The 14,231-nt window shown below is 35.9% G+C and overlaps 1 protein-coding gene across 7 annotated transcripts in view; it reads right to left on the bottom strand.

The window, feature by feature from the left end:
* IPO11 (importin 11) overlaps window positions 1-14,231 on the bottom strand; it is a 73,814-nt gene that overhangs the window by 56,792 nt on the left and 2,791 nt on the right. For 4 of the 7 annotated variants that reach the window (XM_040655791.2, XM_040655789.2, XM_040655790.2 and 1 more), the window contains exons 3-8: window positions 9,256-9,330; window positions 8,833-8,976; window positions 6,466-6,566; window positions 3,406-3,478; window positions 2,198-2,401; window positions 148-280 (exon numbers count right to left, since the gene is read on the bottom strand). In XM_040655791.2, the coding sequence (XP_040511725.1) occupies window positions 148-280; window positions 2,198-2,401; window positions 3,406-3,478; window positions 6,466-6,566; window positions 8,833-8,970 (649 nt within the window). In that variant the 5' untranslated portion in view covers window positions 8,971-8,976; window positions 9,256-9,330. Of the gene's footprint in view, window positions 1-147; window positions 281-2,197; window positions 2,402-3,405; window positions 3,479-4,675; window positions 4,718-6,465; window positions 6,567-8,832; window positions 8,977-9,255; window positions 9,331-14,231 lie in introns of all 7 variants that reach the window. The other 3 variants (XM_015277596.4, XM_004937270.5, XM_015277597.4) reach the window with 1 other exon arrangement.

The raw sequence follows: 14,231 nt of genomic DNA, 5'->3' as shown, positions 1-14,231 counted from the left end.
CATTCTGCCTTGCTAAAAGCATGTCAAAAGAGGCCTGTTTACTCAATAGGCATGGATTTGTTACATATTAAGACTCAGAGAAGTCTTGATCATATGATGCGAAGAGAACTGTATCATAACATATTTAATAGTGTTCGGTATTATTACCTTTCAATGACAACAAAGTCCTTTCTAATGAATTTGAGGCAGCAGCTTCATTCCCTGTGCAAGCCTGTTGTAGGAACGTATCTGTATGATGATTCCACAAGGAACAAGCAAAGCTATAAATACCAGATGCAAGCTGAAAAAGAAAGATCAACAATGTATTTAATTTCCTGAATCTGCCTACTATGATAAATGTGTAAATTTTAAAGGCCAGTTTAGGCTTAAATTACTTACTCTATCTTCTTGTATAATATGGACAACTCACTCCTTTGTTATACTGAGTTGTACTAGACAGAAGATGTTTTTCAAACTTCTTGTTTGAAAAAAACTTCTCATCTTATCTCAAATATGTTACAACAGATTCAGCTGCTTCCCAGACTACTCGTTCTGTGACTCCACCACTTTAAAGGCAACTATATAAACTTCCTTTCTTTCTTGTCACCAATTCTAGCTATAGAATGGGCTTCAAAAACTCAAAGCTCTCCTGACTGCCTCCTCTCTCACTAGATATAAGCAATTTGTCTCACAGCATAGCTAACATCTCCTTCAGCATACTCTGGGAATACAGGTAGGAGTTACATGTATAAATCTAATCAAATAGTATTGAACGATGCCTACACAAACTAGTTTTTATGATAGCTGCAAATTCTGACTTCACCTTCACCAGAATTTAAAATATAGTGTGGCTGACAGTATTTAAAACAATAACTGCTTTATTAACAATAAGTGGGGGAAGAGAACCACAAATACATTTGTGGAGTATTTCACATCTCACATGGAGAACCCATCACATTTTTTTTACATTTGAAATCATTTAAATATCAATTAGGTATTGCAATAAAGCAAACTATAAAGATCTAGTCACAGAGCTAGACTGCCTTAAACTTCCTCAGTCAATGAAGTAGGTAAAGATTGATGGTAGTAGTAATGAAAGAACAACAAACATTATTGGATTATCGTATGTGAAAACTGCTCAAGATGAAAAGTAATGGTAAATCAAAGATGGAAGACCTGTTCAGTGTTAGAGCTCATAGGCTGCCAATAACCACGAGGATTTATATTGAAGTTTCCTATTCTAGACTGTGCTTCAAATAGTTGGCAATCTCTAAAGCATCAAAGAAGTACGACAGAAGTTGTGCAGAACTTCACACTTCCATGATTTAAAAGAAAAAAGTAATTTCTGGACAAACATAGGGGTATCTGGTACCAAATTTATTTCCCGTTAGTTTGTTCAAATAGATTGCATCAAGTTGCTGTTTATACAATTTTATTTTATTTTTTTTTACAAAGAATCATGATAGCAGGTAGAAAATATAAATATTTTAAAGCAAAAAAAATAAATTGTAAGGAAGGATCTCGCTAATGTGTACAACACAGTGAAACTAATGTTTAATTTGCTACATTCAGTTAATTACGTCATATCACTGGCTAACTCCAAACTGGACTGCAAATCCAGCCAAAGACAAATTTGCATTCTAAACAGCAGACTCTTACAATGGAAAACGCAAACTCTATGAGACAAGATTTGGCATTTTCATTCAAATCCTATTTTCCAGTTAATTTGGAGAAAGCTGATCTCATGAAAGCCAAATCATCACGAACACATTTCAACTGACAATAAAAGAAAAAATACAGTGGTAATGGAGTCTAATATCCAGCATTTTTTCACGACCGTTGAGTTATGGAGTCAGAACACTCTTCCAAAAACAATGCTAGCTTATATATTGTAAGATCTGCTTTACGATATGTTAACAGACACTTGATTTACATAGATTGTGCTGCAGATTAAACTCTGCTTCTTAATACAAAATATTATAAAAACACTCATATAAAAAATGAATAAAAGTTTGAAATAAATATATTTCACATAGAAATTGACTTTCAAGCACCTCATATTGTACTTATGTCCAAACTAAGCACATTTCTGTTTCAACGGCAGATGTAAAAGTCCACATAACTGCCATTATTTCATTTTCAGCCAACCAGAGGGAAGTGAAAAGCGTGTAAGACAAGTTGTTGCTTATGCTGTACAATATTGTATCATGTTACTTACATCATAGAAAAGTTTCCTGTCTGCAGCAAGTCGTTTGGATGCCAGGGTCTTTGTAACATGATAAAATGTAAGTAATGCTCTGTGCTGTCGAAGATCATCTTGGACTTTCACAGATTCTAGAAGTGTGGGTATAAGTTCTGGCCATTGCCTTGGGCAGTCCACCCTGGCAACTTTAGCAATCAGTACAGAGATCTGAGTTGCTATCTGAAAGAAAAATAAAACAATCAAAACAATACTCAGGTACCATAAAGTCAAATATCATTCAGGAAACAAACACTGCAGAATTTAACAGCCAAATAAAACCTGAAGTAAAAAAAAAACAAACTAGTATGGACTCATTAAGTTTTTGTTTGGTTTTTTTTTTTGAAGCTATTTTCAAGTCCGCAGAAAAAGTATTTTTCAACTTTATGATTAAATATTAAGTAAAATGCTAAACTGGCAGTAATGTTTAAATTTTGCATTAAGATCACTAAAGCAATCAAAGTTAATACCTAGCTTAAAATATTAACTAATAATTCCTTCTAGAATCTCATATTTGTATAAGCAAGAATCCATTAACAGAAGGAAGACTGATTCATCTAGCATATGAATATTTAGAGCTAATGTTAATGACCTGAAACTCAACAGTAACTCCTTATTCTAATGAAAACAGTAGCTTAGTCACTTTAAATTATGTATGACTAGACACTATCCTACTGAATCTTTATTATGTTTATTTAAGTTCTCTTCTGTAGTGATTAGACATGGAGCAGCAATACTGCTTTAGTGGGTCTATGCGGCAGCATTCGCAACAGCTCATTCCTGCTACACCACTGCCACCACCCTTCCTGGTGCAGTTATACTGAGACACAGATCAGTGTACAGACGCATCTGAAAAAAGAAAGTCACTGAGGAGAAGGAGTGGAGAAAGTCACTTTTGGACTACATCCATCCCTGAATTATTTCAGCACATGTCTGTATAAACAGCAAAGGGTAACAAACTGTCACTGCGAGCAGCAGCGGAACAACAAAAAGCAAAACTAAGCAACAACAACGAAAGACAAAGAACCGAATTATGATATAAATTCTGAGACAGGATCTCACTTCAACACGAAGATGTGTACAAAAAGCAACACGTAAATTAAAACTTGTAAACTTCATTATTATTTTAAAATACTTTGTAAAGAAAGAAAACCACTTCAGGTATTAATCAGTTACTCATCACTGACCTGATTCACTGGTTCATTAAAGTTGGCAATAAGTCCAGCACGCAATGTTGTTTTTTCTTCTTCAGAAAGAGCACTGTCAGGATACATTTATTACAATATAATTTCATTTCCAACAAAACTCAATAATCTTTATTTAGAGTTGTCACTACTGTTAGACACAGAAGTTAAACAATTACTACAATTTGTGCATTGTAGTGACTGGGTGAAGATTATCAAACTGAAGTATATGTTTCAAGAAAATAGTGTGCAAATGTAAACTGTGAAGAAGTCATCCCTTGTTTTTCAAGTATCTCAAGGTATTTGAAGAAAAAGTGAAACACTCAAGTATTTACAAGGCCCTCTGGCATCAGGTTTTACTGTGACATACATAAACCCAATTGGTAAAAGAGGAAGTTCGCATACAGAGTAAGGTACACAGCCATACTGAGAAAAGAAAAACTATACAAAGTGAAAACTAACTGTAATTAAGGAGTTAATGTACAGTTATTACTGTAACAATTGTGACTCAAACACTTTCATTTACTGACAGAAGAAAAATTTCTACTGTGCCTGTATTTTTGTAGTTGTGTTTGTAAATACACAAACACAGCATATAGTTTCCAGATACACAGTCAAAATCTGAATGGTTTCTACAACATGAAAGGTACTATTAGTGTACCTAAGAAATCTAATCTCAATTAACTACAGCCTGCATATTTCAGTGATTGCAGAGATCTATCACTTTAAAGAATAGCAAACAAAGGAGGTGTTTCAATTGTTCAACTTTATGATTCCCTTTATTGTGTGAGCTCATGAGGGCCCTTACCTTAACTGTCTTTTCTGTCAAGCATACTAAATGGACATTCCAAAAACAGTAAACCTACAATTCATTACTACAAATAAAAATACAAGTTAGCTTTGGCATTTACAAGCAAAGCAAAGGAAGAAACCCCTTAATATAGAAGTTTACGATAAGCAAAGTGGACAGAAAGTTAAAGAATTTAAGAAATTAATTAGGATTCAAGTGGTATAGTGCATTTCTACATGAGGTGCACACAACAAATCTCTAACGACTCACAGGAGCACCAAAAAATTTACCATCCTGATAATCCAACACTGACATCTGCTGGACATTAGAACTCCAGCTAGTTATTTACCCGCTGCAGAGTTCATAGACATAAGCACAGGAAACAGTCTCCCTATTTTCCTTGAATAAACTGCAATAAAAGCCTACAACTCTAGACAAACTAGAAGTTACAAGGAGTTCTTATTACTCAATAAGTTATCTTACCTCTGTGCTGAATTACACCAGAGGAAAAATTGCTTCGTTTCTCTAAGGAAGAATTTCAAAGTCTCAAAGTCATTAAGTTGCAGTCTTCCACAATTTGCAGTTTTGAAGCTTTTTCATATTTTTATGTGTTTATGGCATGGGAAAATACCCCCAAATTTAAAAAGTTCCTCTGGAGCTTCTGTTCATTTATACATCTTTTTTAGAGTGTATTAGTTCATAAAATAGAAGGCTAAATTTGACATTACTTGAAATTAGCATTCAAACGAAAATATGATGAAAGGTATTGTGAAGGTTGCTAATACAGTGATCAAAGTAAAGAACAAAGTCCACAAAAGAGGGAATTCATAGTAATAAATTACATGTGAAATCAACAACATTTTCAGGAAAAGGAACTCATAGTACCACTGAGATTCAAGAGAAGTTATTTCTGAAGAAACCTAAAATGCACAAAATTATTAAAAAAGACCACAATCTGATAACACTTCCAAAAGATAGATCAAAAGTGCCTGAAAACAGGCTATTACAAACCTAGAATCTACTCCGTAACAATCCAGAAAGTTGCCTTAGAATACAGGAAAAAATATTCAAAGGCCTATCTCTAAAACTACTTGTTGAAAAATGCTGCTTTAAGTCTAACACAGGTAAAGAACAAGTAGCCTGAGTATGTCGGACAGCACCGGCAAACATGTGCAGAAAGCAATATATTTCAGAAGGATCATTTTCTCTTTAAAGAAGTTGTTTTGACTTAGTATTCTTTAACTACAAATTTTATTAGAATGAAACATTCAACTATTCTACTTTCCGAATAATTCATGATTTCAACTTAATATGTATCTTCCTGCCATGTAGAAGTAGCAGTGGCAAAGCCACAAACGCTCAGCAGAAACAGGGCAAAGTCAGTCCTGTGAGACTCAAGGAAAACTTGAACACAGTGTACTAGAGGCATTTAACATACTGTGACTGTTCCTCGAGACGAAAAGTTCTTCACATGCGTTTAAGTATTCAAGAATTATTGCTGTAAAAGAAACCTTCTTTAGCTCTGATTTACGAATGAATTAAAGCTACATTAGTAGGTTATATGAATAGGCTATCTGTCTAAAAGAACACTCCTCAGAAGGCAGTGAGGCTGTGGCACAGGCTGCCAGAGAAAGTGTGGGTGCCCCATCCCTGGAGGTGTTCAAGGCCAGGTTGAATGGGGACCTGGGCCCCATAGAGTGGCTGGCAATCTTCCCAAAGCAGGTGGTTGAAAATACATGGTTTTTATCCCAAGCCATTCAACGATTCTATAAATTACATAATTCTGTAGTTGCAACAAGTTATACTTGTAGCTTTTTTGGAGAGCTTTTCATCATGTATTATCAGATATAATAAGAGAAGAAAAGGAAGACCAGAATTTCCTATTGTGTTAGCTACTGCCTTCTTTTGATGCATATAATTCAATGAGAATTCTGAATTAAATGAAATCTGCACAAGTAACCTTTCCAAGAGTCTTCATACCTACCATATCTGCCACTATCAGAAAATCTAGATAATATTTATAAACCTCATAATGTTACTTCAAAACCTAGTGACTAAGAAACACACTTGTAGCTCATTTTTTTAAAATACAACGTGAAGAAAGTTGTGAGAAGTAATACGAGAGCAAACAGAGCCCCAGCGTTGTTAAGTTTTATCAAGTTCAGCATCAACTCCACAGCAGCTGCTATCTACAAAGGAATTAGCTGATAATCAGTTGGGTAAGTGTACCAAAACCTACTCTGTAGGTTAAGCGGAAGGGAGTCGGAACTTACTGTGGTGCAACTCGTCTCCAGTAGCGATCAATTCCATTTTTAAAATACAACACAGCTAACCATCTGACGTTCACATCCAGGGCATGATTCGTAAAGATGTTCTGTTAAAAAAAAAAAAAAAAAGCTAAAAGTGATCCAACATGCCACACAGAGGAAAGAAGCTGTATAAAAACATGCACTGGCACATGTTTTTTAACACATGTACACACACCCCTCTGTAAATAAGAGTTTATAGAAACAAACTGTATCAGTCAGTATTTGACAGACAAGTAAAATAACATGTTAAAACTAATTTTAAGAGCTTACAAAAATGCTCAGCGCTAGCCTTAAAATTTAATTTGTAAGATATAAGTCTAATGAAGAATGTAAATATAATTCTAATCTCAGCTAGTAGAACAGGGATTTAAAAGGTAATTACCAGCACCAATGAATTCCTACACTCTCCAACAAAAGACAGATTCTGACTGAAGTAAGAAATTACTCCGCATTGTGAAAACTTCCAAGGTCCTTCAGGAGATTGCCTCATTATTTTTGACCCATGTCAAGAACTTTCCTGACTACCAATATCGATGAGAAAACAGTGAACTGGTAGGATAGCAACAATCAATTTGCCTATGCTTATGTTTGAAAATTAGCTTCAACTGCTAAAGACATACATATACATGTTAATTCATAAACGCATTCCTATACACATGTATGTACATGTACACACAAATGCATACAAATGCATACAGGAATTATTTTATATGGTGCTTCTGAAAATTAACTAAACAGGAAAAGCTGAAAAAAGGCAAGCTATGGGAACTTAAAACAGGTACCCCAGTGGATAGCAGCTTTTCTGCTGCGTCTACCGTCACCTTAGGAAAAAGGTGACTATATCAGATGGATATTTCTTGAGGGCATGAGACATTACTGCCTTCTTTAGTGAGTAAACAGGCATGAAGTCAGTGGTTTCATTCTATACTGCACTTAAATGAGTTCACTTCAGAAGCCCACAAAAGCATGAAAACCATAGGGACTCAGATCAGCAGCATGTTACAACTGCGTACCACGTTCAAAGAAACTGTAAATACAGCCTTCAAAGAGCTCATGAAAATCTTCATCAAGCATTTTCACTATATATTCGGAAGTTAATTGCACTTCTCTCAAATTCAATTTCTATAATAATTACAACTTTCTAGATATAATGCTCGAAACAACAACAAAAAAGCCACAAAGCTCCATCACTACAAACCAACACAAGCCAACAAAGATATCGATTCAAAACTAGCAACCATTAGATAAACATCAAAGGTTGTAGCTGCAATGCTGCCACAGAAATTACAGGAATAAAGCTAAACAATAAAAACTCATACAATTGGCAAAGGACAGAGCCTATTTCACAAAACAAACAAGCATTCTAACTGCCTTTCCATCTCTATTCATCAAGAGGTGTATAACATCTTCAAAAGAAGTAAAAAAATGCACAGTAGCATCTGCTAGGTACTACAAACTGTACATTCAAAGATACATGTTTCACACACTATAGTTTTCTCTCTTCTCTTTATCCCAGAAGAGGTATCTGACATTAGTAATTACATTATTCCCCTTTCCCATAGGGATTGACTGTCTTAACAATACTCCATTTACAACCATCTGCTTAACCCCTTGCTCCTCTAAGGTAACAAGTACCTTTTCTTCCAGATAGCCTGAGTGCCATAATGAAGTTAAACAAAGAAGTAGAGATTCTCTGCTTCTTAGAGGATGTACTTCATCACTTTGCATCATATTAACAGATCTGTTTCATCATCAGTAGCAGTAAAAGAAGATTCTCATCTTTCCTATTCCTGGAACCTTGCTACCTGCCAAGTCACCTAATCTCCCTAGAAAACCCTGTATCGCTGACAAGAAGGAAATCAATACTAACTGGATATCAAACTGAATACACTGAAGGAGCTTTTATTCTATGAAAACTGTCACAATACGCATCACCTCCACAGCAAAGGTGGTACTGCCTTGGTACATACAAATGTTACCACCTCATGGGGGTGGTAAAGGCAACTCCTTCAGCAAGGGTCCTCTTGGCCTTCTATTATCTTCTATTATCTCACAATAGGCCAGTAACAGGTTTAACACTAGAGACTCAACCACTCATGCTGCTAGAAGTTCTATTTCTGCCTTTACCTAAATGCCTGGGAATCTCCTCAGACTCTCCTCAGAGACGGTGAAGACAATGCCAAGCACAGCTTGTGTAAGGACACCAGCAAGCTGGAGCATGACAACTCAACGCCACCCTCAGCCAGAGGGTCACTATCCAACACTATTCTAAAAAGCCACCTTCAACTTGCTGACAATTTAAGAAACAACACTTTTTCCACTGTATCTTACCAACAAGACAGAGTAAAAGCCTGGCTGTGTCTCCCACTGCTTCAGTTGTTCCTCAGCTGGCTTCAGCACTGCAGTATCTTGACTAGTAGCTTGGGTCAAGACTTGCAAAACAATACTGCTTGCACTGTTGAGATCCATGAAAATCTGAGAGCATTTAAAAAAGAAGAAAAACACACAAAAAAGACAGCAAATTTAGACAGGCAATTTCCATGCACATTATCTAAACATCCTGTACTAATTTTTCATTAGACTACATAGTGTAAGATAACATCACACCCACTCATAAGCAGTGTCAAGGTACAGAGTGATTAATTTACTTTCAGAAAATTCTACTCAGTAAAAGCAAGCATTAAGTCTGTAACTACAAGCATGCTTACTAGATTTGAAGGATTACAGAAAATATTTTGATATTAAATTGGTTACCTTGTGTGAAGCACAGCAGACAGAGCAAACTGCAACTAGAACTTCAGCAGCAAGCAGGTAAAACCATGAGGTTACCTGAAACAAGCAAGATGCAGAGTATTAGAAGCTATTTTCTGAATAATTTTGCCCCTAAAGAAAAGCTGATACATTTCAGGTAGTTAATTTCTGTAACTCAGCATCATTGAGGTTGTCTAAGACCTCTAAGACCAGCTAGTCCAACTGTCCATCTAACATCTCAACATTTTATATCTACTCAAAAGAGTATGAATTGGGGAATTCTACTTAACTAGAATTCTAAATGGAGCTGAATTTTCCTCAACATATACGTATTAATTATCTATTCAGCATACAATAGATCAATCAGACAAACTGGGAATGTCAACTGCTTAATGTCAAATATAAATACATACTTACACCGTGTAAAAAAAAAAAAACAAATTCATTACTCTTTGGGTGACACAAAGCAGAAATTACATTTATAATGACTGTAGAATAAGGATTATAATTAACTAAAGAGGAACATATACAAAATCATTAATATCTGACAGTTAACATAACTGGTTTTCTGTAAATAATTTTCATATGTAAATAAATATTCATTTATAACCTATGTAAACTTACTGCAATACAGATCCAAGTTAAAATACTCTATCCTTAATTTTCTTAAATAAACAACCAAGCACAGACTATTTCTATGAAAAGGCTGAGAATTTGCCTTTGTTCAGTACTAAAAAGAAGTTTATCATTCCAACATTCACACAAAAAATGAGGTGGAAACTTGCCAGGGTGATATTAAGAATGTCACAAATCAAGCCTTATTCTCAAACAGGTCTGAAATTTTAATTTTTGAGAAAAACATCACCCTTACATCAAAATGAGCAAAAAACAAGGTTAAAGACCTCACAATGTATGTCTTCCTTTATGAAAACAGACAAAAAATTGAATGTTTTCAGGTTAAAAACACACAGATTAAAAAAACAAAAAACAAATACTGAGCATACTTTCAAAAGTAGTAACCACTAAACAATCTCTTAACAGCAATAACTAAAAAGAACAAACAAGCTATCTTCTGTTTTATACCTTCCATACAATACATCTTTGTATGTCTCTGCTTAAACTGCACTGCAAAACCAAACCACTTCCTATTTCTCCTCAACTACTTGTACCAATCATTCTAACCTTCATCGCCCTACAGATTCCCTAAAAATTTCCTACAATTATGAGACCATAACAAATTTAAACACTCAAATTCTCAGCACCCAGGACAAAGAATCAATGTCAAGGTAAAGCTTTGATGTTATACTAGAAGTCTTGATAGATTCATTTTTCCATTTAAAATAATCACTAAATGATAAAGCCGTAAGTAATGTTGACATCACAGGGAGCATGAGGAGGTACTTAGGTGAAATAACGTGATGTTTTTATTTTCTGCAGATATTTTACATCTTGAACACCCCAGTCTGTCTGCCTCATTGAACAGCCAAAATTCATCAGGAAGCAGAAACACACTGACAACGCAGAAAAACACAAGATTAACTTGAAAGGAAGGATCACAATAGGATCTCTATTGCAAAGCACTAAGAACTTCAGTAAAATAAGCTCACACAAAGCATCAACAAAATGTATATTCAGATTTTTCTGGTATAAACGCTGCATAAAGGAAGTTTGTCTAGTCTGGCTAACAGTTTCAGGAACCTAAAGAAGGCAGAGATGGAAAGGAAAGGAGGAAAAAAAGTAAATGGGGGAAAAGCTAAGAGAAGCAGGCATAGAGACTTCACTATGGAGATCTCAGCTCAATTCCTGCAAGACCAAAACTGAGTATTTGAAGTGGCTTTGATTCTATTTAAAAGACAAATTATTTTCATTCTGAAAGAAATATATTCGTATCCCACAGTCCTACACCACTGAACAAGACCTGATTAAAAAAAAAAAAAAAAGCAGAGTATCAGTTTCATTGTGAAATGAAAACCCAATGGAGAACTTCTAAAAGTTACTAATTTTGCAGCGTATGCACCAGTCTAAGCAAAACATTACGTAACTTCTTCCACTTGAAACAAATTAATTTTAGGCCCTTTGCTCAGTGTTCTCCAAACAATGAGCTGCCATAGGAAAGTTGCATGCCTATCAACACTGATTCTGCGGCGCACATCCTGATATCTGACATCAATATTCAATGCAAGAAGGACATTGGAAAAAAAAAAAAAAGGCAGCCTTTCTTTTACCTCCTTCCCTGGGAACAGTGTGATCACTAAAACTTTACACGCTTCACCAAGAACAGGTCCCGTCAGATGACTGACTTACTGAAGTTAGTACAACACAAACAAAAACCCATGAGGATTTCACCCTTTTCTTGTTTCAAAATGATTACCTGACAGACCTAGTTAAAGAAAAATAATTTAAAAAGATAATCAAAGAATTGTTTACAAAGCTTCACACATTCCTGAAAAAGTTTATATTTTCACTAAAAAAAAAAAAAAAAAGTCATTAAAAAAAGGGCAGGTATTGCTAGAGGAATGTCCTTAAAAGGACAGAACAAAAATTTACTTAAATGATTATTTTATCTCTGAGAAAGACCATACAAGATGCCCAAGTAAGATCATCAGGAGAGGGCAATCCTTCAGTCATATTTCCTCCATAAGACTCTGGTTTGAGGACTTCCTAGGAGCAAGGCATCTGAATTTAACGGCCCTCAAGATGTCTAGTCCTCCGCAAGTGCGCTCTGTTAACTCTTGGACTCCTCACACAACACTGGATGAGGCCGTCATGAGCAACACTACAAAAATGAAGGTAGTGATTTTGCTGAAGATGGGGCGATCTTTGGTTGCAGTTTATAAATAAAACCTATGCTTGCCCTTGCACTCTTTCAATGCCTGAAGCTGGAGGAAGGTGAGTATTCAGGTTCTTTTCTTGAAACACCAAAATACATTCAAATTCTAGAATCAAGTGTTAGCTACGAAAACAAACCAAGAACAGCTATGTATCTGCAAACAGACAAAAGATTTTATCAGAAAATACCTAAAACCTTTGCTTTTTCCATACTCCAAAGAATCAGCATAACTACTCATACATACCCAAGCAATTAATTTGTACAATTTTGTTAATTCAATGAAATATTTTCCATCATAATGAAGTACAGAAACAGATTCAGTTATGATCCTCTGAAATTGATAGCAATATTTCACAAAATAGTGTTCTCACTGAAAATAATGTTAACTACATACTGGACAACTTTAGGAAGAACATGGCAAGTGGCTCTGGGGGTGTTATCACCCTCCTCTACACAGCAGTATCTAGGAGGACACTGCACACAACATACTGCTCCTAACATACAGTCTTCAGCTTTGTCATCACTTTCCCCTTCCCCAGGTCAAGAAAAAAAGTGCAGAAACTAGAGAGAGTCCAGAGTTACCAAGGTAACTGGGGTCAAGCAAAGGACTTATGAATAGAGATTGAGTACCTGTTCAGTCTGGTAAAGTGGGAGTTACAGAATGGCTGAAAAGACCTAAAAATGACCATGAGAGGCACATGCAAAGAGTGCAAGAATGACTCTTCAGGTTTTTGCAGGTGATGTCACAGGGGCTAAAGCTACAAGCTGCAGATTGGGAGATTCAACTAAAAACTTAAGACTTTTTTTTTTTTTTTTTTTTTTTTTTTTTTGAGGTAAACAGGAAAAACAAAATTTCTATTCTCAACAGACACAAGAACCAGCAATGGCTCGTCCTCGGAAAAAATACTTCAGGCGAAAGCAAGCATTGGTGTCAATGTTCACATGCCATCAGCAGTGCCCGTAAGCACTTCAATTTCAGAAACAGCTGGCAGTCGTTCCAGCCTCTCTCCATCATTTTCCTGTGAGCCTCTTTTCCTGAGGTTATAGTACCTCAATCACACCAGATGTTTGTATTTCGACTGAGCAGTAAAAACAAACAAAAAAACTACAAGTACTGTGGCTGTTCAGTGTTCCACGAAAATTATTAGCAACTTCACTAATGACCAGAATCACTACAACTGTATGTTAGTCCTTAGGAAGATTTTCAAACATAGTTAATTATTTCTTTATGTGAATAGGAAACATCATCTACATTGTGCCCAACTACAGTTGTAACAAAGAAGAAAAATAAACACATCTATGTTAGAATGAATTGTGGTGCTTTCCTCCCTGTGCTGCTACTGACACAAACAGTAGACCAGAACTAATAACAGAATTTAGGTACAAACGTACTGGTACAGTGAAAGCAAAATCCAGATCTGAAATAAAAATCAGCTGACACAGGGGAAAAAGGAGCAAAGAAAGGTGGAACACAGGAATAAGGGACAGTTGTGAGAAAGGCTGGCATTAGTATTTACAGTAGTAACTAAGATTAAGTTATAAAAATGAAAAAGTCTCTGAGGTTAAATAGAAAGCAAACTGACCAAAAACTCCTTACAGAAGGTACAGGCAGTAAGAAATGATACTGGGACTATTCAAAGGAGTATGCTTGGACACAGCTCAGGAAAACTGATGTCACAGGGCTCAGCACAAACAACACAGAAAAAGGAGAAAGGAATGCACAAAGACAAGGAAGGAATATTTTCATTCTTTATCAGCAAGGTTACATAGAATCATAGAATGGTTGGAAGTGACCTTTACTATCATCTAATTCCAACCCCCCTGCTATATGCAGGGACACCTCCCTCTAGACCACATTGCTCAAAGCCCCATCCAGCCTGGCCTAGAACAAATCCAGGGAGAGGGCATTCACAACTTCTCCAGGCAACCTGTTCCAGCATCTCACCACCGTCACAGTAAATAATTTCTTCCTAATATCTAGTTTAAATCTACCCTCTTCCAGTTTAAAGCCATTCCCCCTCGTCCTGTTTGCTACATGCTGACCTGCGGATATCAAACTCTATAACCACAGAGTAGTTATAAAGCAGGCATGTTTAATCAGCACTGCATACACGCCAGATGCAGGGGGATATGCTCACCTAGCCTGCAT

Source organism: Gallus gallus, chromosome Z (genome assembly GCF_016699485.2).
Source record: "Gallus gallus isolate bGalGal1 chromosome Z, bGalGal1.mat.broiler.GRCg7b, whole genome shotgun sequence".
In the NCBI taxonomy this organism is placed as follows: domain Eukaryota; kingdom Metazoa; phylum Chordata; class Aves; order Galliformes; family Phasianidae; genus Gallus; species Gallus gallus.
The sequence above is the reverse complement of the archived record's forward strand: the minus strand, read 5'-3'. Positions and strand labels throughout refer to the sequence as shown.